Source organism: Crocodylus siamensis, chromosome 9, assembly GCF_052110815.1.
Source record: "Crocodylus siamensis isolate JL-2025a chromosome 9, ASM5211081v1, whole genome shotgun sequence".
In the NCBI taxonomy this organism is placed as follows: domain Eukaryota; kingdom Metazoa; phylum Chordata; order Crocodylia; family Crocodylidae; genus Crocodylus; species Crocodylus siamensis.
In genome coordinates, this window is record NC_143403.1 from 60,516,807 (window position 1) to 60,543,189 (window position 26,383).

The 26,383-nt window shown below is 44.5% G+C and overlaps 1 protein-coding gene across 6 annotated transcripts in view; it reads left to right on the forward strand.

Annotated features, from left to right (window-relative positions):
• COMT (catechol-O-methyltransferase) overlaps positions 1-26,383 on the forward strand; it is a 38,138-nt gene that overhangs the window by 5,830 nt on the left and 5,925 nt on the right. For 5 of the 6 annotated variants that reach the window (XM_090062557.1, XM_090062555.1, XM_090062559.1 and 2 more), the window contains exons 2-3: positions 18,881-19,163; positions 25,736-25,929. In XM_090062557.1, the coding sequence (XP_089918683.1) occupies positions 18,881-19,163; positions 25,736-25,929 (477 nt within the window). Of the gene's footprint in view, positions 1-3,682; positions 3,876-18,880; positions 19,164-25,735; positions 25,930-26,383 lie in introns of those variants that run through there. The other variant, XM_090062558.1, reaches the window with a different exon arrangement.

A 26,383-nucleotide genomic window follows, 5' to 3' on the forward strand; every position in this document is an offset into this window, starting at 1 on the left:
AAACCTTCAAAGCAAGAGGATTTTCACTCTAAAAATAACATTTTAGATGCTGCACAAAAGACAAATTCAATTCTGGGCTGCATCAACAGGAGCGTTAGATACAAGGCACAAGAAGTGATAGTGCCTCTTTACCTGGCACTGATTAGGCCTCATCTGGAGTATTGCATGCAGTTTTGGGCTCCACATTTTTAAATGATGTGGAGAAGTTAGAGGGGGCAGAGGTGAGTGACAAAAAATGATAAAGGGCTTGGAAGGCAAAAGGCAGGGCAGATTTGCACCTTGTAGACTAACTAAATCAGAGGTGTATAGCATAGCACTTCAGACTCGCATGCTAACTATGTCTCTGCTCTTGGAAGGCAAGTCATGCGAGGAGAGAAGGAAATAGACATGTTCAGATGGTGGAAAAGGCGATTAAGAAAGAACATGCTAGCAGTCTTCAGATATCTGAAGGGATGCCATAAAGATGAGGGAGTAATACCTTTTCTCTTGCTATACAGAGCAGGACAAGAACCAGTGGCTTAAAGTTTTAGCAAAGTCGGTTTAGATTGGTTATCAAGAAAAAACTTCAGTTAGAAGTGAGGCAGTGGAATAGATGGCCTAGGAAGTTGCAGAATCTCCATCACTGGAGGTATTTAAGGGGAGGATTGGTCAGGGATGATTTAGGCATAGCTATGTCTGTACTATGGGTATCTGGGTATTTCCCAAACTTCTGAGCTTTACTAGTTGCTGCATGGGGCTGGAAAGGATTTTTTTTCTCTCTCCGGTTGCTATACAATAGGGGTGTTTTTTCACTTTCCTCAAAAGTACTGGGTGTTGGCTGCAGGTAAGGCTGGGGATTTTGACTGGGGTTTGCCAGTGCTCCTGCTAGGACTAAAACTGGGAGGTTTCTGGCCAGAGGGTCTTGCCCCTCTGCTTAGGATCAGACCAATTGCTACATTTGGGGTCAGTAAGGAATTTTACCCATGGGGTCAATTTGGTACAGACTATGACTTTTTTTTTTTTGCCTTTTTCTGTAGCAGAGTGGTCTTCTTTCTTGGATCTCTAGAGCATATTTAAAAAAACCCTTGTAGCAACAGGACACTAACAGCCCTCTGATTTACCTGGGGTAGGTTATGATGCTGTGCCTTGTAGCTGTGCACGAGGGTTGATTGTAGGGTGGCCACCTTTTCCAAATTGGAAGGCGGGACACATGCCCACCTTTCCCCTCTGAAACCCTCTCCCTGAAGCACAGCTGAGCAGAGCAGAGCCCATGGGAGGCAGGAGGGGATGTGGACTGCCTGCTCCAGGCTCGGGGCTCTCCACCCTGCTGCCCTCCCCAAGGAGCCCCACGCTGGCCAAGACAGCATGGCAGGAAACCCCAAGACCACCTCCTCTTCTGCCCCACATACAAATCTGGGGGGGCATGTTCCCCCATGGCCCCTCCCTAGGAATGTGCGCAGCAGCGGGGAGTGGGCTCCATCCTGCTCCTCAGCCAGGCCCTGCAGCCACACATTCCTGCCCTGGGCCCCATGCAGTGCCCTGGCTGGGCAGTGCCCCCAACCCTGCCCCACTCCCTCCTACACCACGGGGGTCTCCATCTGTCCCCCTCCCTGCCATCAGACTTGCCTGCAGGTCTGTGTGTGCATGCACATGTGCATGTGGCACCCTCTGCGTCCCACTGTCTCCAGCCCCAAGCGGCCCCTTGCAGACTGAAACCATGCCAACCTGCAAGGGGAAACCTGTGGTTTTTGGAAAACCCAGATCACTGCACCATACTGGGGCATCTGGGACAAATGCTGTCCCGGAGCCATTCAGCCCAGGACAGGGACTTGTTCTTTAAATTTCAGGGCTGTTCCACCCAGTTAGGAATGGGTGGTCACCCTAGTGATTGCGTAGTTTTAGGAATAGGTTAGGTAAGGATTTGTGTGGGATGGTTTGGATGGGGATGTTCCTGCCTCAGGCAGGGGGTTGGATGAGACTTTCCAGGGGTCCCATCTAAGCCGTACTTCTCTGTGATTTGGACTCTGGTTGGCATGACAAGCACTGAACAGCCTCACTAAGTAGTCTATGCTGCTTCTCAGAGGTGTAACTGGGCAGCTGCACAGTGCCCAGGGTGGTGCCAGCTGCTACGGTGCCAATCACAGTGGCATGTTCAGCTGCCACTGGTTGCAGCTATTTTTGTGTACTTTCACAAAGACAGAGCCTGGGGTGGCTATCCCATTTGCCCTTCCTCCCTCCCCCTCTGGCCCCTGCATTACACTACTGTTGCTTCTCTTGTTCTGGTAAATTTTCGAGTGCAATATTGCTGGGCACCTTTCTTGTCTGTTAACTCTTCCCATCAGATATCATCCACACAGTGTCCTAGTTTGTATGAGCTACATTTTTTTTTCAAAGTTCTTTATCACATCTTTCTCAGTAAAGGAAATTAACTTGAGTTTGGAAAATAGCAAGCACACATACAGAAAAAAAAATCAAATAATATTCTGAAAGTAGAAGGCTCAAAAGGAGGAGGGAAGTGCTTCACTTGAGCTATAGGTGTCTGGTTGTCATTTCTCTCTGTATTTGCTTTGTTCAGGGTTTTAAAAATCAGGCTTTAATCTCTTGTGTTCACTGTTGACTGCCCAACTCGTTTTCCAAGACCAAATCAAAACTCAGAAGTTGTACCTCTTTAAGGTTATCCCCAACCTCCTTATTTAGAGGCAGTTAGAGTGATGTAAAGATTTTTTCTGTACGTTTCTGGGAAAATAAGTGAATTTTGCTCTAAAAGGATAGGTCAGCTTTATATATCAGTCTAGCTTCACACATCCATGCTAGATACTATATCAATGTAACGACTGGTAAAAAGTACCCCTAAGTATACATCAATACAAAAATATTACATAGAACAGATCTAAGAGCGTCTGTGCAGTCCCTCTTTAGATCAGCTCCTGGGACAGCTCTGTAGAAAGTGTGCTGCCTTCCAGACGTACTAAGATTCCCAGAGACAATAAAGAGGGGGAAACAATTCAGTCAGATCCCGGCTGTATCAGAAATGGTTTTTCATTTTTTTCTCCTGCTGTTTGGTGAGTTGCTATTCAACTGTCCTGCCGTAAAGGGAAGAGACTTGACACCCCAGTGTAATATCACACTTGGAGGAACACAATCTGCAGAATAGTTTTCTAAGTCCAACCTATAAATGTAGTATTTAATACTCTGTAATGCATGGGTAGGTGACTTATGGCCTGTGGGCCAGATTTATGCAGCCTGTGAAGGTAGCAGTGGTGGCTGTGTTGGAGTAGAAGTGGTGACCTGCTTCAGACCAAGCTGTGTTATTTCAGCCTGCTGCTCCCTGTTATAATGCATGGATCATTTTCCATTCCTTGTCTAGTTCATACTCTTAAGCAATTGGATTAAATAAGTCTCTGGCAGCACTACAGTATATCGACATGCAAGGGTCTTGTCGCTACCATTTGTGCATTAACTACGGTGTGATAAGCCTGGACTGAAAAAGAGAATTAATTCCTTTAGGCCAAATTCAACCCTGGTGTCACCCCATTGGCTTTAAACTGAGGATAAATTTGGCTCACACCTGACTTTGGCAACATTCGCTGTGCAGCAGCCAATTAAGAAGAACAGTGTCACCAGAGGATAGAGCCAAGATAAATAGTGTCTTCTGAGGTCACTCCAGGGCTGAGCACCTTTAAGAAATGGCTGCTGTAATCTGTGTAATGAAGAGTTGGGGAAAAGGATACTGCTCCTTTTAGAAGCTGTGTGTAAGAGAGCCCATAAGCTATTCCCGTGATGTGATCAAATGTGACTGAGACGACTGCAGGCTCCTGGACTCTTATTCTATAAAATCTACATCAGAGCAGCACAGGAAAAGATCAGAGGGAACAGCTTCTGCTATATTCAGAAAGGTACATATTTATATTTTCCTATGTCTTGGATCTGACATGCTTTATTATCATAGGGTAAGCCACTCTTTCAGATGGTACTGCGCATAAAGAAGCAGTTTTTGCCTTGCTTTTGACTGGCCCTCACTGTCGTGAAGCTAGTCCGTGGGCAGCTACAGCCTTCATAGAAGAAGAAAAGGACATATTTATGTGTAATGCATTTGTAGCATGCTGTAAACCCAGACAGGTGAAGGAAGCGAGATACAATAGCCCAAAGTCGAACATGTAATTTATGGCTAGCTATGCTAGAATTGAGTACTCATTTGAATTGCTTTTCAAGGCAAAGCTGAGCACAAGTCAAGGTTATGTGCAATTATATTTATGATTGTGAGGGGGAGTTTAGTAAATGTGTCTCTGTTGTCGTCTTTTCTGCTTGTTTCCATTCGGAGTAGGGAGCTACACTATAAAGCCCTCATCTTCCCTCTGAACAGGGAGAGCAGCGAGCCAGTACTTTGGTAGCAGGCACTGTTGCTGCTTATGGGATATCTCCCTAGTGCCTCAGCCCATTAAAGGCACATTTAAAAAACAACCCCATACTTCCTTGGCAGTGTTACCAGCAACACCTTGCCGCATGAAATCTAAAACAAGCTTTAAAACTCTAATTCAAGGTTTCTAGATTTGTGGTTTCTTTTCTGCACCGGCTCGGCTAGGGATCACAATAATAGGCTGCTAAGCTCCAGTTTTGGGATCTCATGCATTAGCTCAATGCTGTATTGTTTAGCATACAGCAAAAAAATCATCTGGTGCATGACTTCAGTTTGCATCTCCAAAAATGTGCTGTCATATTTGGCACAAATGCTACAAGCTGCACATGTGTGAACCGTTCTATATTTTTTATTTCATTTTTCTTCATCGGCCTGATGCTGCAGTTCTAGTTTTACTTGTTTAGCACTGCTCTAGCAGTGTTTGTTACTCTCTACGGTCTACTGCTGTTTGTTAATCTTCCAGCAGTATCTGTGGAATTAGAGCTGGCTGGGAATTTTCTTACAAAACTTCCTTTTGGACAGAACATGCCAGTTCATCAAAAATGATCTTTGTTCAGCGGGACCACATCAGTTACAGGAGGGGGAAGATCCCAAAACTTTCTTCAGAAAAGATTCCTTGGGTGTAAAATGTCTAGCTCAGTGATCACCAACCAGTGGATCTCGATCCACCGGTAGATCTCGGAGCCTCTTGGAGTCGATCCAAGGCTGGAGTGGGGTGCCCATGTGCGTGCACGCATGCACGCACCTGCCCCAGCCCAGCAGGTCAGTCCATGGGGGAGGGAGGGGGCAGGGGCTAGATCAAGGCCCCCAGGGTGAGGGATAGTGCCACAGAGGCAGGAGCAAGGATAAGTTCAGTGGGGCCCTGGCCAGGTGGTACTTACCTGCTGGGGAGGTGCACCCCCAAATAATTTTTTCTCCTTGTGCCTGAATCTGCCTCCCCTTCCCTCCCCACAGACTTATCTGCTGGGCTGGTGGTGGCACATGATAGATCTTGGGTTACTTCTAAATGCCAAAGACGATCTACTTAAAAGGGTTGGAGACCACTGGTCTAGCTAAAGCAAGAGTTGACTCTCCACCCAAGAATAACCAAGTGTTTAGGGCACTCCCCTGGAATCTGAGGCCACATTTCAAATCCCTGCTCTGCTTCAGTCACACTCCCTTTTCCCAACTGAGGGCTCTAGCCACCCGAATGACTGGCAGGCATAGGGGCGCAGGGCTGGGAAGGAGGTGGCTGCCTGGGGCAGGGGACAGTTTCCCAGATCAGGGTGCAGGGCTGAGAGGCAGCTGCCCTGGAGGTGGGACAGCTCCTCCCACCCTATAAAGCCCAGGCCTGACTCCAGTGCCTCCTTCCAGCCTGCAGCTGCTCCCAGGGGAGCCTGGAGCTCATCCTGGGTGCTGTAGGGGGGCAGAGCAGGGCAGGAATAGCACTACACTGAACTGCTCGCATGGGGAGCAAATTTGCTCCTGATGGGCATACATGTAGATGTGCTCCGGGCGGGGGGAGCTTACTGCACTTTATTTACTGTGCAGTAAGCTCAAACTGCATTAATAGGACATGTAGACATACCCAGAGGCTACTTTATCTCTCTGGCCTAATGAATATTTATTTATACAAAGCAAAAGAGCTCTGACAGGAGAGACTAAGAGAGATCCCTCAACCCCAGCCTAGCCAACCGCCTAGTGGTTAGGGAACCCTCCTAGAGCCTCGAAGATTGAGGTTTAAGCGTGGTCTGAATGTGGTAAAGCAGGGACTTGCAGGTGGGATACCACACCCCAGGACAGCAGCCCGAGCATGCACAAATGGGTATTTTGGGGCTGGGCGAGATGCAGTGCATATCTGATCTGTTTTTTCACAAACGTGTCCAAATGGAATGAGAAGAATCTTGAACTCGAGCAAACCGTTTCCTGCTCAGCTCACAAAGGTGGGTGAAGGCATGCACGGTGCATTGTGGGCCGGACCAGTATTGTCCAGCAGAGACTGGGCCTATGGATGGTTCAAAACAAGTGCGGAAAAGAGTGAATAAGTAGGAAATAGAAATAAGTTTCTCTAGAAAATGTTGTTCCCATGATAGCTACAGAATAGTAGGGCATTTTTACATGTGCTCCAGGAGGCACTTTAATTAGTGAACTGAACTAATTAAAAGCATTGAAGCATCAGGTATATTAGTGTCCCTCATGCCGAAGAATGGCAGAGGCGTGCTTTGATCTAAAACTCATCAACCAAGCTTTAGTTCAAAGCACCCTGCCAGCATTTTTCAGCACAGACACACCGATACATGTGATGCTGGGATTTGCTGGAGTACATTCATTTCTGTGCTCCATCAGACTTGATTAGTTGAGTCTGATCCAACACGCTGGATTTCCAGCAAGTCGGAACCGGCTCCCTGCACGTGCATAGGACCCCATAGGTTTCTTTCCAAATTATAGTTCTAATCCTGCAATGGGATCATGGAACAGGTCGGCAGACTGAGGAGAGGCCTCCGAGCTCTGTGGGGATCACTTTCTCCACCACTGAAAACTGTAATCCATTTTAAATAACACATGATCACTCCATCCCATTTCTAGGATAGTCAGTGCAGAAGGATGCTGTTTAGCCAACAGGAACAACAGAGGGAGTTTGAAATGGTCAGAATGTAATTATTTTAATTGGAATCTCTCCAGGGCAATGCAGTTAAACACCCCTATAAAGGCTAATTGATGGGAGTTCCTGATACATAATAGGCACTTCTTTTTGTTCTCCCCCTGTCATCCAATGAGAAGAAGCCTATATTTGTATTATTTCAATCTGGAAAGAGACGAAAATAAAAGGCAAAAGGACTAGAACAAAAATAAAATCAGCAGAAGTTTGCGGTAATGGAAGTTTGACATTTCTGTAGCCATGGTAATGAAGCTGAATTATAATACTGAAGTGTAGAGGGAGAGAGAAAATTTACATTTAGTGTGAAGAGCAGTCAATGGAAAAAGAAGGTAAAAAGTGAATCTACCTTGATTTCAAGATGGTGATGGAATATGAAATTACATTGTACTGTACAATAGCAGATAGGGCCAGGCAAGGTTTTCTTTGATACACAGTTTATTTCTATTTGGCTGTATGTTGATTTCTGCACATGAAGGAATATAAACCTCATTTCACTTTTAGTTTTATTTCTGCATTTGTCAGAAAATGAAGGAGAAAAAATATGCTCCACATTTTTAAATATTCAGTTAAGGATTTTTCCCCCCTTTTAAAGCACATCTATAAATTTGCAGTTGCTACAGCCACACCTAATGCTTGGCAGAGGTTAATGAAAACCTTTTTGTCAAATCAGTCTGCTAGCCTTCTTTCATGGAAAGATTGAAAAAGCATCTTCTGAATGCTATAGTAAGAGAGATAGTCTTAATTACGCACAACGTGGGAAACTCAAAAATTTAAATTCTAATCATGGTTTTGACACAGATTCCCCTGGCTTGCAAACACACGCAAATCTTGACTTTTCACAAGAGCATCAGGTGTTCTAATGTAGTGTGGGCTCAAGCTTTGCAAAACTTGGATATTAACCTCTTGAACCTCGGTTTTACCATCTGAGAAATGGGGATAAAAACTACTGCCCAGAAGTGATATAAGAGTTAAACAGTTATTTTGAATGGCCTCTGAAGAAGAATGTTCTATAATTGCTTATTATTACATTTTGCTCTGTGGACACTGGCTACTAGCCACCATGTTTCTGAAATGAGTTCAGACCCTGTCATCCCCAGGCACTCTTCTATTGTAGTCAGCTTCTATTACCATCAATATCATCAGACCAATGGAGAGATTCTTTTGTAAAGGAAGGGTGAATGGTATAACTTTACCAAGCACTCCCCATTCACCAGGTTATGTGAGCTAATAAAAGCTAGATTGGATTATAAACCCTCTTGTATCAAAACACTACAGTACTGACTGGCTGCTTAGAGACTCATAATAAACTCCGAACAACCAACCAGGCACTTGGCAGTTATATTAAATGCATGAAAAATGATAGCAGAATTAGATGTAATATCATCTTTCCACAAAGGGATGATTTATCAGTGGGACAAAATCGATTAAGGAAAGTGTTTAAAGTACTGTTTGTTCCCACATTTTCACCAGTTATTCATAATGTAAAGACTATTAATGTCACCTTGGTGTTTGGGATCTGTGTATCCTCAAATGGACGTCTTTAGTAAATATAGATAAGAACACTTTGTCCTTGTCAAGTGCCATGCATCCAGACATAGTGGTATGCCTTTCAGACAGAAATTAATTTAATTCAATAACATTGTGCTAATTACAAAAAATAATATTAATTATCACTTACTGGAAGGATCATTGAGGCATAGAGGCTAGGTCACTTTCCCAAGGTCATATAGGACATCTGTTGTTAAGGGGAAGATAAAAACTAGATGCCTTGACACAAAGCTGCAAAATTCTCTCATCCCTGTGACAGAAAATAGATATTCCAGTATCTACCATGCTGTTGTTATATGTTACTGCAAATTTTGTGATTATTTTCAACTATGGTTACACAACTAGGGATCAAAGCTGTGAGATTGAATCTAGGATATACTGATAAACAAGATACATTATCATTTGGTTTGCTTAGCTTGTTTGGATTTAAGTTTATGGGCATTAATTGAGAAATTAATGTTAATTATAGAAATTAGGCTTTCTAATAAGTAATCATTTTAATATGGATTTAAGTCATTCCATTTCTTAATGTCTCATTTTTAAGCATCATTAAATCCAGACTTTCTTATACCAAAGCAACTAAGACGCACATTCCTTTTTAGCCACCAAATAACGTTTTAAAACAGCTTGTTGACTTTCCTCCTTCAAGCATTTCACTTTGTTAGCAAATGGACACTTTTCCGTGTGAATGGAAAAAAACCCAGATTATTACTAGCATTCATCATTTTGTATCAAATCCCTTCAGACTATCCCATGATACGAATATGGGGAGCGTAGACATTTATTATGAAGCACTGGAACAGCGACAGCTTAAAAAAAATGAGTCTCCTCACTGGGAATTACCTTAAAATGGATGAGCCCCACTGGTAAAATCAATTAGTTTTGCACCCCAGGGAACTCTAGGTACAAGACAGGTTTTAACTGTGTTCACCAGTCTGACTGGAGAAATATCTGTAAGTGACTGGTAAATTAGATTAGTAACAAAATGCTTCACTCTATTAATACAATAGAGGAGTCCGCTGTACAGGAATAAGACCGACAGTTATGATATGTTGTTCTGACTGTTTTGACTTTACACACCACTATCTTCCTGGTAAAACACATACAAGGCTTTTTTGCATTGTTTTAAGAAAAGTGCATCTCGGGTGGTCTTTTACTAGATGCCTTGCCCTCCTCCCCCCACTTTCTTTTTGCCAGTTACTTTTCTTTAAAAATTTGGCTACTTAAAACCCAAACAGAAAATGACTCCCCCTTTCAAAATATTATTGTTTTATTGGATTTTGATTGGTTAACAGCTAAATAAAGGTACAGATGAATTTTGAGTTGTATTTTAAAGTCATGATTTGATCATTAGTTCTGACAAACGAAATGCGGTTAAACCAGTGGTTCTCATCCTTTTTTTAGTCTCAAGGTACCCCTTGATAGACTCAAGGCAACCCTTGGTAAATGACAGCTCTTCATTTGCACTTGATTTTTGACTACAGAAAAATATAGCAATTCTTCTGTTGCAGAAAGACCACAACGCTTAACAGTTTTTAAAACTATGGATTTCTGTTTGAAATATCAGGGCTTATCTTGTGAATAATGTTTGCACACCTGGCTGCAAACCCTTTTTGACTGGGTTAGATGCTTAAGAGACGCCCAAGCGCCACAAAAAGTGTCACTGATGATTCAGTGTTTGCATTCACCTGTATCTTCTTAACAAACACTGAATTAACACATTGCCACTTCCCTACCTACACTCTCTTATTATTCTCAGATCAGAGGATTCATTTCCTGTGCTAAAGTATTATGTAGTGCTGATGAGCAGTATTAAATATATTCCCTCTTTTACACTAGCAGTGGCTAAACTTGCCTGAGTTAAGTTTACTTTTTTTTTTTTTTTTTTGAGTTTAGACTCCATTGGTCAAGTCTGTGAAGTGCCTCAGGACTACAGGATTATGATAAAGAGAAAGTTCATCAGCTGTATTGCTACTTGGTTTTAGTTTCCCATTCTTTCTTGTCTAAACACCTGCTTCTTCTATTGCCAGATTGTCAAATGGCATGGTGTAATAGGTTGGAAAATTTTGCCTGAAGTAACTGGTGTGGCAAGAAAGTGTTGATCCACCACAGAAAGGTTAAATGTTTTCTACTAACTCACCTGTGTGTATGAGAGAGGACTGTGGGTTGAATAGTTTTGAGAGAAGAAATCCAGGTGTAGTTAAGATGGGAAGATGGGATAAAGATGAGCTAAACCTAACTGCTCTTTCAAAAGCCCAACCCAGAGACAGAGGTAGTTTAGACTTTATATACTGAGCAAACTAGTCAGGGAACGTCTGGAGGGACTGGATGTATTTAAACCAGCTGGTCCGGACGATCTCCACCCCGAGTGCCGAGGGAATTAGCTGAGGTGATTGCGGGACCCCTGGCACGGCTGTACGAGCACTCGTGGTGCTCTGGTGAGGTACCGGAGGACTGGAAGAGGGCCAATGTGGTTCCCACCTTCAAAAAGGGGAGGAAGGAGGACCCGGGGAACGATAGGCCAGTTAGTCTTCCCTCAATCCTGGGCAAGCTTTTTGAGAGAATTATCCTGGCACATGTCCACGAGGGGCCAGTGGGGGAGATCACGCGTAGGGGCAACCAACAAGGGTTCGTTAGAGGCAGGTCCTGTCAGACCAACCTGGTGGCCTTCTACGACCAGGTCACCAAGTCCTTAGATGCAGGGGTAGCAGTGGACAGAGTCTTCCTGGACTTTCGGAAGGCCTTCGACACTGTCTCTCACCCTGTTCTCATTAAGAAACTGGGGGGCTGTGGTGTAGACACCCACACAGTCAAATGGGTCGCCAACTGGCTGGAGGGCCGCACCCAGAGAGTGGTGGTGGATGGGTCATTTTCTACCTGAAGGGATGTGGGCAGTGGGGTCCCCCTGGGCTCGGTCCTCGGGCCCACACTGTTCAACATCTTCATCAGTGACTTGGACGAGGGGGTGAAAAGCACCCTGTTCACATTTGCTGATGACACTAAGACGTGGGGGGATGTGGGCACGTTAGAAGGGAGGAATAGGCTACAATCAGACCCAGACAGGTTACAGGGGTGGGCAGATGAGAATAGGATGGGATTCAACACTGACAAGTGCAAGGTGCTGCACCTGGGGAGGAAGAACCGCACCATACCTACAGGCTGGGGAACTCCCTTCTCGTCAGTGCAGAGGCAGAAAAGGATCTTGGAGTCATCACCGATGCCAAGATGAACATGGGCCGGCAGTGTTGGGAGGCAGTCAGGAAGGCCAACCACACCTTGTCATGCATCCACAGATGCATCTCGAGCAGGTCCAAGGAGGCGATCCTCCCCCTCTATGCGGCACTGGTCAGGCCACAGCTGGAGTACTGCGTCCAGTTCTGGGTGCCGCACTTCAGGAGGGATGTGGACAGCATGGAGAGGGTCCAGAGGAGGCCACTCGTATGATCCGGGGACAGCAGGGCAGACCCTATGAGGAGAGGCTACGGGACCTGAACCTGTTCAGCCTCCACAAGAGAAGGCTGAGGGGGATCTAGTGGCCTGTTACAAACTAGTCAGAGGGGCCAGCAGGCATTGGGGGAGTCCCTGTTCCCCCAAGCACCGCCAGGAGTGACTAGGAATAACGGTCACAAGCTGGCAGAGGGTAGATTCAGGCTAGACATCAGGAGGCGCTACTTCATGGTCAGGGCGGCTAGGGTCTGGAACCAGCTTCCAAGGGAAGTGGTGCAGGCTCCTACCCTGGGGGTCTTTAAGATAAGGCTTGACAATCACCTTGCTGGGGTCATTTGACCCCAGTACTCTTTCCTGCCATGGCAGGGGGTCAGACTTGATGATCTGCTCAGGTCCCTTCCAACCCTACCAACTATGAAACTCTATAGAGATTTTTAGAAAATACCTTTCCAAATTCACCCACATTATAAGCATTTCCTAACAGGGCTAGACTCTTGCTTTATTGGGAGCAAAATGTATTACACTGCAAAACTTGATGAGACACCAAGGACATGTTTGTACCATCAGATTTATTTAAACTGGACATGGAAACTGAGGATGTACCCAATAGGGTTTATGACTAGAAAGCTAACATATATGAGTAAAAGCACTAGTTATTTGTATAGTCCCATCTAAAAAAGCAAGGTCCTACATCTATAAGATATATAAGAAAGATTATCAGAGCTTCGACAATTTAGGACATGAAATTTTAATAGATAATAATGATTTTAACCATCTATTAAAATTTCATGTCCTAACTGTGAAGATCTTTTTGATGATTTACATGTATTCATTATTTTACGCTACATTTTCCCACTAGGGCCATTGGGAGCTTTCTGTTTATTTTCTGTTTTTACTTTTTATTTTTTAAATCCTTTTGCCAATATTTTACTGTTTGCTTATTACTTTGATTCTCTGTTTAGCTTTACATTTTTTAAGGCAGGGATCATATTTTCAAATGCATTTCTAACCCATAGAGGTTCTGATGTAGACTGGGGCCTTTGAACCTATGTCAGTACAAGTCTTAATTTAAAACTGTCTTGTGTTATTCAGTTATGGGAGGCTTACCTATGTTTGATTTATATTCTTCTGTGTGTTTAATATATTCTGTGAATCCACATTAAGCGTGGCATTATAGTTGAATTTCTAAAGCTGCCATAATGAACCCAGGAATAAGTACCCTGTTGTACACTAATGCAGTAATGTTGGTTGAATTGCATTTTTTAATTTTCATATGGTATTTAAAACCAGAGGTCAATTTTTGGTACATGCTCCCTTTCCCCTCCCTCTTCCTCCCATTTAGGTACATAATATCTACACAATGAAATATTGACAATGAGATGCTTTTATGGCTAATCTGTTCTGCAAACCTATTTTCTTCCACATTTCTGAAGAAGATGCATTACCTGTTTTCCGAGTAGAGGAGAGACTAGGGTGGAAAAAATAAAAAAGTTTTCTTTTTACTGAAAATCTGAAGCTAGAGAACAGTGACTTGCTTCTTATTAAATCCACCTCCTCTTGAAAGCGTATTTCAGGATAATAGTCTCTCAAAAGAACTCTTAATAACAACATGATATTGCTAAGATGCTTGGGTATTAGATAACATTAAAGACACCAAGTATTTTTTTAAAAATAAACTCCCGTTAGAAAAATAACCCATATTGCAAATAGCAAGTGTGCTAAGCCAAGGAAAGGATAAAAAGAGCATATTCTTTGGAGGCCCTAGCTAGCAATCTGGAAGCAGACAGATGTAGCTTAAAGCAGCCGTTACTGTTTTAACCCTTAGCTCTGGGATTTGGATGCAGGTATCCCACTGAAACACCACATGGGACTGAGCCTTTAATACCCTTCAGGATTTAAATCATATAGGTAGTCAAAACTAATTACTTGACTGAGAGTTTTTCTGGGGAGGGGCTCCACGACCCATCCCCAAAAGATAAGCAGTTTGAATTACTTGTTTATAGGGTGGATAAAAAACTGATTGAAAAAAATTGGATTTTTTATTTCAATCAGATTTTTTATTTAATTGTATTTTTATTTTTAAGATGCTTTTGTAAAAAAATGAAACATATAAAGATAGTTTTTATTTAAGATATGTTAAAGCTCCAAGAGATCATCATGGAATAGAGATTATAACTTCTAATTATATACTATTTGAGACAACATATTCATGTAACTTTTTTTAGAAGTTTTATAAATAGGTCACAACAGGCAATGGACTATATTAGGGGCCCAATCTTATGGGATTCTCAGAGGCTTTTTATGGATTAGTAAAATTAAAGAAAACCACTTGACCCAATGGGACTTAGTGCTCAGCCCAGAAGATCCCATTAAGCATCTCTGTGATGCTTTGTTTCAGTTCTCAAACTATGGATTTGTGTCTGCAGAGATCATAGAGAATATTTTTTGGGTAGCCAGATATGTTTTATTGGACCAACTAAATAGTTGGAAAAAATTGTTCTTTGCAAGCTTTTGGGCAAAAACACCCTTCTTCAGGCATAGGGAGAGTTTGTTGTCTCCAGAGATAACTTCCCTGTCAACTGCAGTACATGGAGAAGAGGGATAACAGACCTGACAACCCATCAGCCCTGTTGTCTCTCTGCAAGTTTGTGTACACACAGTCAAGCCCTCACCTCTCTCTAAAGGCGCGACGTTCCAGAAGTTACGTGCATAAAGGATATCAAACAACAAGAATGCACTTCTTGTAGAAAACAGCAATTAAATTGAGGCTTCCTGAACAGCAATTTAAATCGATTTGATACAAATCAAACCCACCCTGCATGTTTAAAATGTTCCTGTTGATCAAATCTCTGTTGATCAAGACATAAAAAATGACTAAGATTAAAAATAGCTCCTTTACCCTAATGCCGTTACGGTAATGCAGGAAAATCTAGTTTAAATTTCAGTTTCCAACAACACAGGTTCAGAGCTGAATGTGGAAGCAGAAGAAAGCTGCTCGTTCCTTGAGACAGGGGAAGTTGCTTTCCCAGTTGGTTCAAAAGAGCTGGCCTGTATTAACCTTCAGGGCAAATGGGGAAGCAGCTGTCTTTCTATTCACGTAGTTTATGGTGCAACTTGGAGGGGATTTGAGGTTGAGACATTTTGTAGTTCAGAGATTTTTTTCCCCCAAAACTCTGTTTTTTGTCAGGCAAGGTTTATTTTCTTACCTGAGGTTTTAAAATTGATATTATGCATCACCACAGCAACAGCGGGCCAGTAGAGGTCAAAGTGAAACACCGACCTCTGAAACAAAAATGTTCTCTTAGGGGGCTGGGGGGATGAGAGCTCCCGGAGGGGTTTCGTATCGCACAACCCACCACCTCAAAGCCACCGTCACCAGTCAAGCCGAGTCACGGGGGTTGTTGGTATCTGAACAGAAATAACCATCCACATCGGGGTCAAAGTGAAAGCATGCACAGACCAAGCCTCTGTGTTTAAACATTAAACAATAGCTCCCAAACAGCAGAGCTAATCTCAAATAAATCTGCCACTTGGCAGGTAAAAGGTGCGGAGAAAATATGTGGACGGTAACATGATATCACCATTAAGCAGTAGTTTTGTGGAGAAACACCGCTGGAAGACCCACTTGAAAGGTCTCGGCGGTGTGGTGTGTTTTGCCAGGTTTTGTGAAATTAAGGTTAACTGCACAGGGAAACCACACTCTGAACAACACTACTTAGCATCAGGCTCTTTCCGTGGGAAGCCACACGTTGGTCGGGGGTGAGAGGGACACTGAAGTGCTTACTTCTGCTTTCCACTTCCAAATAAGTCTTGTTTTTCCCTTTCTTTTTCTGATGCGAAATCTGTTGGCAATTGCTTCAGGGCCAAGCAATAGGATTCAGGAGCAATAAGTTATGCAATAGTCATGCATCATCAGCAGGGAGCTGCTGTTTCACCTTATATTTACGGAAAAAAACACCTCTCCACAGGATAGCACTTTGCAACAAAGAGGAGCTGTCCCTTCAAGTGATGCAAACTAACTTACCCCTGAACTGTCGTGCATCATCCAAATTTGCAAGCATGGCAAGGACCATTAAAGGTGGTGCCAGGTATATCGGCAACATCCCTTAGTTGCCAATGCAATAGCTCACAGTAATATCTTACTGTAATAATAATTTTTTAAAAAACAACCCCTCCAGCAATGGCACACAATTCAGAACCTGACAGATGCCCTCTCCAGTTTAAGACATGTCTGAATGCAGGCAGGATGCCATCCAAAATGCCACTGCTATCCAAGCAGACAGGGACCATCTTCACTAGTAACAGGAAAGGTTAAGCACTCAGTGGTAACTAGCAGGCTGTCTGCTTTCTTGGGGAGAAGCTGCATGCCCACATACAGTCAGGAATTGTTAACACCTCTCCAACATGTTCATAGTGCTGGTCCACCAATGGCAAGAGAATAAGTAGGGAGGCCTGCTGGAAAGAGGATTTTGTCAACCTCAGAGGCCAAGCCAAGCCCCACCTGTGGGAAGATTGAGACTTCTGCATTTCGAAGGGTTGGGAACACCAGCCCTGAAGAGCTCAGTCTTTTCCACAAAGAACGTGGGAAACTTGCCACAGTGGTCCATAGGATGGCTGCTGTGGGAGGGAGCAGGGTAGCCATGCCAGCCCTGTGGTCTTGCTGATGGGTGAGGGAGCTTCTTGCTACCTTGGACATGCAAAAGCCAAGAAACAGGATTTTCCTCTGAAAAATGATGGAGCTGCGACACTACAAGGAGGCAGTTCAGGGCAGGGAAGCGTAGAAGATAAACAGCAACCCAGCCGACGAATCGAGGGCCAAAGAAGCAGACTGTAAGTGCTCCAAACAAGTTCCCCTCGCTGAGCCACTAAAATAAGTGGAGGAGGAAACAAACAATAACCGTACTATGAGTTGAGCATATCCCCATGGCAACCTAACCGTCTTCTGACCTCCAAACGTGCTGCATTGGGTAATCCAAAGTTTTAAAGTGAAGGGGTTGGTTTTTCAGGCAGAAGGATCTCGGTGCAGACCCCACCGAAGAGGCACAGAGGAGCGGGTGCAACTGTGATGGAGTGGCAAGCACAAGCAGTGCTGTTGGCCCTTGATAGGAAAGAGTTTGATGGCAGGACCCAGAGGCCTTTGAGGTTGAGTCACGTGTCCTTCCCAAACTTGTGTGCCCCATAGTTTTACAAGATGCTGAGTGATGTCAAACTTCACGGAAGTGGGGAGATGCAGCATCTTGCAGGACTAGACCATTTGAAGGGAGTTTGTTGGGTAGAAAGGGTTAACTCATAAATAACAGAGAGGCACAGGGGAGGGGAAATAGCCTCCAAATTCCTAAGACCCATGTTTGATTGCAAATGAAAGTGACTCACGCATTCACTCAGCCTTGTGCTAATCCAGCCACATTCCAGCCCCTCTCCCTCCCCACCCCTGGTCGGCCCTTACCAGAGGGAAATGCCAGAGCGGGAGAGCCGAGGAGACAGGGCAGGGGGGATCATTAGAAGCGATGCTCATTGTCTTAGCTGTATGACAGCAGTGTACCCAAAGCCGCATGCAAATCATCTGTGCACTTGGAGAAAGACTGAATTAATTCTTTAAAGGCATAGTCCGGGTTGAAACTTCTGTGCGTCACCAAATACAAGCCATGGAATCACTCATTACAATAATAAGTGCATCTTCCCACATGGTGCTAAGCAAGTGGCTTTGAAGGGATTTAGGGTATGAGCTGAGCAGAATGACGTGAATCGCATCCAGTGAGGTTCATGTTCATGTTCATGTTCGAATGCCCTGAAGTCACCCCCGTGCCCAGCCTACCTGCCCACCCCTTGGACTGCAGGCACACAATCACCATCAGCAGAGAAAACAAGTTTCAGGGAAACAATAGGCACAGCCTCATTAGAGGATTCTAGCTGGCTGCAGCAACGAGCCAGTCAGCAAAATACAATGCACCCTTTTGTTACATCTCCTGAATTTCCTGTGCCTGGATTCCTCTCTACTGACACAGGGATTCAGCTTAGCAGCTTTATAACTGGCATAGGAGAGGGGGAAATCAGTGGTTTAAAAGAAATCATTAAAGGCGCTGACACAAGTGAAGGCTATTGCTGCGTTCCTGAGAAGCGCTGCACTGGGAGCTCGGATCCCTGAGCCTGTATCTGCAGGGACACTGGTGGGGCTGCAGTTTTCTTGCCCCACTCCCCATCAAGCACCCGCATTGCAAGCTCTGGATGAGAGAGGGTAACTCCGTCTCCAAGCCACATTGAGCCCCTTGCTGGAGCGCTCTGCAGAAGGGCTATGTGGTGTTTCCTGTGATGCCATTGCTTGCAACCTGCACCTACCTTTCACATGGGATTTTGCTTAGTTGTGCCTGATCTCTGCAGACCTGTGCTCGGAATCAAAGGGTGAAAGGTTCCATATTTTGTTGCTCACCTATTGTTCCGCACCCCTTTCCACATGGCCCAAATTACCCCCTTCATCCACTTCTTTAGGAACTTACATACTTTTCCATGTATAGAAGACCTTTGTAAAGGCCCTTTGAGCAAGGACCCAGTCTCTAAGCAACTGTGCACTGGAAGTTGCAGCTAAGTGGCTGTTGGGGGAAGAAAGCAGGACATTAAGACAGACGCTTGTTGACTGCTTCTGAAATTTGCTTCTAAAGGGAGTTTCCAAAGAAATGTCCATCTCTGTATAAAACAAAGGTATTTCCCTCTCTACTATACAGCACAATAATTCATCTCCATACCTTCTTGTTCAGGGCAGTGGGCACAATGTGTCTGAGCCTAATGCTTACACAGTGAATGGTCTTTTTCTGGGCCACCTTAACCAGAAGCCAATTTTGTCTCTCTCGTTGCAGATGCTGGAGAGCTCTCCCGTCCTTTTGTTCACTGTCATCAGCCTGCTTCTCATTTTACTGCTCCTTGTACTGCTCATTAGAAACAATGGCATTGCAGCCCTTACCTGGAATGAAATAATCCTGGAGAAAATAACCAATTTCATCATGGATCAGAGCAAAGAACAGAGGATTTTAAACTTTGTGCTGCAGAACGCGGTCAGAGGAGACCCCCAGAGTGTGGTGGACACCATCGATAAGTACTGTTCCCAGAAAGAGTGGGCCATGAATGTGGGGGATGAAAAAGGTAATCATAGCAGCAATAAGATTTTCAAGGCCACTATGAGTTTGAGATGAGGACAGTACAAGTTATATTATTCCAGTCCTTTGGCCCCTGCTGCTGTATGAGAAACGCAGCAACCACAAAGTCAGAAAAATATTTATATAACAATTACACTGATCTCTTTGGGAGGAGTCAGCGCATTGCACTATGGAGCTGTAGGGACGAGATTTGATATTTGTTGTGCTGTGCATGCTGTTGAATAAGGGCATAGAGTGGCTAAAGCAGGGAGCTGAGAAGAAGGGTCTTCTGAGTTGTATTCCTGAACCTGCAAGCTTTCTTTGTGTAGCCTTAGAAAAGTTACCACTTTTACCTGTCTGAGTGGATAGTATGGACCTTGTCTGCCGGGCAAGGCATAATTCACTGATGTTTGTAAAGCCCTCCAAGGCCCTGCACTGTAAGGTGCTGTATGAAGAAAAGCACACACCCTTAAAATAATATGATTTTTGCATACACATAGTTTAGTTACAGGCAATGTATTGTTAAGGGAGAAGAAATCATATACATGTAAAACACATGAGAAATAGTCCAAAAAGTAATGGGAGAATTACAGATTAGCACCAATCCAGAAGTAAATCAAGCTTGTTTTAGCTAATCTGACTCTTACAAGAAACTAAATAGACAATCCATGTCTTGCCAGACACACATTCATTGCATACATTTAGATGCAAAGCAGTAAAACTATCCATTTACACCACTGTAGCGGCAGAATTTTAATATATGCTTCCTGTGAATTCCAGGGCTGAGAGTCTCTCTGAGAACATGACCTCTCACCTTTGGAAACTGTGCAGACAGTTAAAAAGCCCAAGACTGAATCAATTCAGTCTTTGTGGCTAGGGACAGACATTCAAAAAGCCTGAGCCTGAATTGATTCAATATTTGCAGATTAGTCTAACTTGGCTAGCTTAAACTGGTTTGTAACTGTACAGACATCCCCTCTGAACTGAAGAAATGCAGGCACATGCCTGCAGTGGCTCAGACTAGAAGCCAGGGGGTGCTAGAGTAGCCCTCCTTCCATTCCACAGTGCTCAGCTGAGGGGGGCATGGCTAGACCCCAGCAGGATGCTTTGATTAGGGAGGTCTTCCCCCCACGCAAGCAGCCCAGCAGGGAGTTGATATAATACAGTGTTTAGTACCCCTAACTCAGTGTTTATCAGCCCATTAAGAAAACAGCAGCCTCTCTCCATTAGTTCATGCTCTTCTTAAACAGCTGTTTTCAAGGAAGGAAAGGAGGGAGGTTACCAGCTCCCTGATGATTAGCTCCAAAAAGCCCTAAGCCAACAGAGTCCTGTTTTCCTTTGTCCTGTTTCCTACAGCACAGACCGCAGCCATCAAGGAGAAGCAAAATGAAAGGTGTAAGGCAGAGGGGAGGGAGGGAGGGAATCCCTGCTTCAGCAAGGAGTGGTGAGGGGGCAGGAGGCAGAGGGAGAGCAGGAGGAAGCCAGGCAGACCCTGCTGTATCTACAAGTCTCTGCCAGAGCTGCAGCCAGGGAACAGAAGGGAGGGGCCAGGCCAGCCCAGCTCTGTGGAGCAGAGACCCTGCCCAGCCCAGCCCAGAGAGCATGGCAGGATGCTACAGGATTCTCATTTAACTCAAACCAGGGAGGGGTCTGAGACAGACATTGCATAAACCGGTTTGACCCAAATCAGTTAAGTCTGATACTACATTCAACCAGGTTTATCTCAAACTTGTTTCACCCATTTTCAAACTGGTTAATGTGCACTGAACTTCTGTTCTGTTGCAGGTTTAAACCAGTTTCTGATCACTTAAACTGGTTTATATGTAATGTCTGTCCCTAGCCTGTATGTTAGTCTAAACTGCACAGTTTAAATTGAAAAATAAGTGAACAGAAATTTACCTTTGATTCAGGAAATGCAGCCACATGCCTGCAGTAGCTCAGGGCAGAAGCCAGGGAACACTAGAGTACAGGTCTCTGGCTGTGTTCACTTTCTCTTCCTGCTTCCATGCATCTCTGGGATTTGTAGTCCACAGTTGCAGTCAGCAGTAAGTTTAAGCGGAGGAAGGGGTGTTTAACACCTCCCGCTTCCCCATGGTCCCAGACTCCAGGTAGGGTTTGCTTGGGTGGGCAGTCCCCTCCCCTTGCCGACTGGGCTGCATCCCCAGCTGGGCTTGCCTCCCTCACTCCCTTGTCAGCCAGCCTTCACTGCTTCAGGTAGGGAGCAGAGGGCAGGGCCAGCACTGCTCTCTGGAGCAAACAACATATCCCAGCCTAAGGCTGAAAAGCATGCTGGGATGCTGGAGGGCTGTGATTTAACTTAAACCAGGAAGGGGTCTGGGACAGAAGTTTCATAAACCAGTTTGACCCAAATCAGTGAAGTCTGATATTACATTCAACCAGGTTTATCTTAAACCAATGTCTGCCATTTTGAAACTGGCTTATGTGCACTGAACTTCTGTTCTGTTACAGGTTTAAACCAGTTTCTGATCACTTAAATGGGTTTGTGTAACTTCTGTCCCTGCCTGTGAGGTTAACTATAACCAAGCAACTGAATTTTCACAGTGGACAAAGAGAACCTTTGTGTTTTATATCCAGTTCATGGAAACATTCTGGGGTTACATGAGCAGTACATTTAGGGTAAAAATGGTAGCACCCAATAGCTAAAAAAAAATTATTAAAATTCTGACCCTGGTAATTTGGGCCAAGTGTTCAACATCTTTTGTTCAAATGAGATGTCCTTTGCACTGAGTAGAAGTTTGCTGGAGTGAGAGTTAAGGACTTTGTGACTTGGCCCATTATTTATGGAATTGTATAATGACATTGTCTTACATTATTTAGCTGCTTTCAAAACCTGAAAGAATGCCAAAGTCACACTGCTCCTCAGTAAAGTGCAGTCACATCTGTGTCTTTAAATAGCACCTAGGTGCAAAGCAATTACTGAGTATTCAAAATAAAAAGTTGGCTAAGAGACTGGGATTGAAGGTGGGAGAAACTTAGCATGTGTTAAATAGGATCTTGACACCATGTGGTCAGAACTTCCATCTTGTATCTCATTTCAAACAACAGATTTAATCTTATGACGCCAGTTTCAGACCTTCCAAAAAAATACAGTGCTACCTACTGAGTCATCAGCATTTGTGTTGGCATGGCTGCTTTTTTTGAGATTTCATACAGCTGTTCACCAGAACAGAGAACAGGAATGTGACAGGAGTATTGCTATCGGAGCCTTTCTAGGAGTGACTCCGCCCTCCTGTTATGGGCCAGCCGCCTGCTTACTCGCCTGCCATGCCTTGATCTTAATTGATCGATGTAATAAGCAGGAGGCTGCCCATTTTTATGTCCCCTGGTGCCAGGGGGCGCTACCTGCGGCTCCTTTTCCTCCCCTACACCGCAGCCCAAGCCTCGTAGATGGTACTGACATGGTTTGACCTGGATCTTGTTATGCCTTGGCCCTCTCCTTTATTTCTGGAGCTTCTCACTCCCCCCCCTTGCTCTGGGGCTCCTCACCGCCCCCCCTTGCTCTGGGGCTGGGGTCAATGCCCCCCCCCAAATGCTGCATCGTCTGGCACCAGGGTCCCCACACTACAATGGAGCTCCTATGAGGCCTCCTCCAACCCCTAATAGCCTCACCCGGTCCTCTGGTTAAAACAGTAAACACAAGAACACAAAGCCCCTGGGCTACAACATAAAAGCAAGACCATCCGGTCAAACAAGGTTCAGTCCCTACCAGAGAGAGAGCACCCCAACCCCAGCAGCAACCAGGGGATGTTCCCACCGCCAGAGTTCTCCCCTTCATCTGTACTAGCCGAGTTCCTCCTCCCTCGGCCGCCGGAGGGTAACTGCCCTCCTGGCCTCCTGCCTGGGCTTAAGAAGGGCTAAGCCCTGCCCCTTCCTGTCATTAGGTTTCACTGGTTGCCCTAGCAACCAGCACCTGCGCAGCCCTGGTGATTGGCAGCTGAGCCTCCCCCTTCCTGCCACTAGGGGTCTCTCCCAAGCTGTTTCTGCTTTCAGGTGCAGGGCACCTGAGTGCTCTGTGACAAGGAATTTCTAGTAGAAATGTTGACATGCCCTGTGCTCTGGCACGTGCCAACAGGTACTTCTACAGTAAGTTAGGCCTGTTTTTGTAGGAACTGGCTGATGTGCAACCAACCAGGCAAAATGTCAAAGTTCTCTGTCTTGCTTCATTTTTTTTGTTCCCATTATTGGAGAAAAATTAACTGATCTGACACTCAGAGTCTGAACTCAGAAAAATATCTAAGTAAATACTATAGTCACTGTATAGGAAGACAGCCCTACTCTACACTAAATCAGAACACTATTCCATGCTACATATACCCGAATGAAATAAATAATGCCATGAATAATCATGAAAACAAAGCTGTATAAAGAGACTGCTTAGAGCCTGTTGCATAGACAATACAGGGCTGTGAGTTGTACCATTACAGGCAACAATATGTGCTCAAACACAACGGTAGTTGAACAACATTGACAGAAGGTAGAACACCAATTACTACCATGGAAGTCCCCGATCAATACTGCAAGAAAAGTACAGTTGTAGCACCTGTTTAGAAATGTGCTAACAACACGTGGTGAGAAGCGAAAGTTACATTATATTTCTAAATAGGGCTAGTAGGCCAGTTAGTTGTACCCTAGGAGACTTTCCATCAACATATATCAAAGTTTTGCGCAGGAACTTTGGATGGAATATAGCAATTAAGACATTACATAACAAATCAGGCAGCTTCACATTTGCAATATTGTTAGAGTCAAAGGCATATTTCACTTGGATCAGCCCTTAAAATCTTTCTGGTTTCTTCTTGCATCTTTACCATCTTTGGGTAAGTCCTACTGTGCATTCTCCCTGGCTCTCTTCCCCATGCTCTCCTCTCTGATCTGTATTCTCTGTCTCCTGTTCTCACTGGTTTTGCCTATCTGCTGTCTCCCCATTGTTCTTCTTTTGGCACCTTTCAAGCCCCCTCTCTATTGTTGACCTCCATAGACTGCTGTATTGCTTTGCAGGTTGAAACGCTGCAGAAGGGACCTGCTATGTTGCTTTGCAGATGGAAATGCTGCAGATTTGCTTTCTTATGCATTTGTCTTCTGCAGCCTTCCCATAGCACTTGAGAAAACCAGATGGAAACTGTCTGAAGGTTCCTTGAACAGGGAGTTTATGATGCAGTGAAAGTGGCTGGATGCTGCAGTGCCAGTCCGTTCTCTTCGCACCAGTAAAACACTTGGGGGAGAAGCTGACTCTTTGAAGGCAGTTCGCACTTGGCTTGCGATGAGAAAATGACCAGAATCAGATCACTCTGAATCGTTAGGCTTTGCAACTGGCTTTGACTAAATCCCCAAAGGGCTTTTTGGCAGACCTACATAGAGGGGTGCCTGGCTCAGGCCCTTTCTGGCTGGGCACTTGACACACTTACAGAGTTTCAGAGTTCTTGCACTACAGGGCCTGTGTGGGTTTTCTTTGTATAGCCTCACCCTCCCAAGCAGCACCTGCTTCAGACAAGAAAGTAGTGCCCCTGGGAGTTTGGGATGGTGGTCACATGGAAAGGCACTGCAGAAGCAAGTCTAAAGCAGGGAGATCAGAATGGCAGTGGTCCTTGGTGGGATGCGCAGCCAACCAGGCAAAATGCTACTGTTCCCTATTGCTTCTTTATTTCATTTAGTGGAGGAAAATTAACTGAGCTGACACTTGCTTTTAATTCCTGCAGTTTGGAGACTTAACAAGCTCTTCTCAGTTACAAATGACAGTAGCCCAGGATGAGGTGTGTGCTTATACTGGGTAGATACATACATCAGGGACATGGCACAGCAGCTAATTAAAGGTTAAATGCCTTCAGTTTTCTTTTTATATTCCTAACCGTCATAGGTCACCGAGATGGAGCCTTTGACAGCTAGCTAGATCTTTCATTCATAACAACTATTTCTTCAGCTGAAAGTTTTACACTGCACATGCCCTGTCTGCAACAAGATTTGAACTCACAACATTCTCAAATTGTGCATTCATCACATATGGATAGGTTTACAATGAGCAAGTGATCTTTGGAGATGCTGCATTTGCACCCATGATTATGCTGTTCTGTTGAACTAGGCCCATCAGAATCGTTTTCTTTGGACACAAAGAACCTAGATCCTATTTGGAAGGTTTAAAATCTGAAACATAGGTCAGCAATCATTTTTCATATCAAAACACGGGGACATCGAAATTGTCACCACACGGGAGGTCAGATCACAACATTCCCTGAAGTCACCTCCCGCGTAAAAGAAATTGTGAAAGCGTTCATGAGACCACGTTGAGTCCTCACGTGCTGCTGGTGCAGTCTGCAGCATTTTTCACTTGTTGTGTTTAATTGGGTTCGTACCAAGACTTCTGGACCACTCCAGATCAACAGTGATTTATGTAGGAGCCACTCTGCAAAAGGATCCCTAGATAAAACTTGACATCGACCCCCACACATTTTGAACGCCCTGGTAGCTTTGTAAATGAACTTGTGAGTGTTTCTCTGGTAACTTCCTGCCTACGCGTGATGCTGTTTGGTTTGTCAGAAGCTCACCTGTTTCCCTTCTGCTCAGGTTTGATTCTAGATAAGATACTGGAGGAGGCCAAGCCCTCAACCTCATTGGAGCTGGGAACATACTGTGGTTATTCAGCTGTGAGGATGGCTCGGCTGTTGAAGCCCAGCGCCCGCCTGCTTACCATTGAGTTCAACCCTAAGTTTGCTGCCATTGCCAAGCAGATAATTGAGTTTGCTGGAGTACAAGAGAAGGTACCTCTGATTTGTCTGTGGCTGTTGAAAAAAAGGGCTTCAAATGGATATTATGACAGAAAAAATGGTAGTGAGGTATTTAAATTATAGCCTTTATGCTGAGATAAATATAGCTATTGCAACATCCTTGGCTATTTCAGCAGTGAACAGAGATTGACAACAAGGCTCAACTCTGTGATCAATGTATTAAGCTGAAGAATGTCTAATGGGCACCGGATCAGATCATCGCTCCTTTTCACATGCAAAATATCGAAGACAAATCAGTGTTTAGTACAGATGCTCCAGTCAGCTGTTGTTCGGTCCTAAGCTGGGGTCACAAAACTGGTGCGTGTCCAAAAATCAGAGCTGGAATTGGAATTTGGAAGTGCCAGTGACACGAACGAGTCTGGCACTTGGGCCAGAGCAAGGCTTGAGAGGGACATGTGCAGAACCAGTGGCCTGAACCTGAATGTTT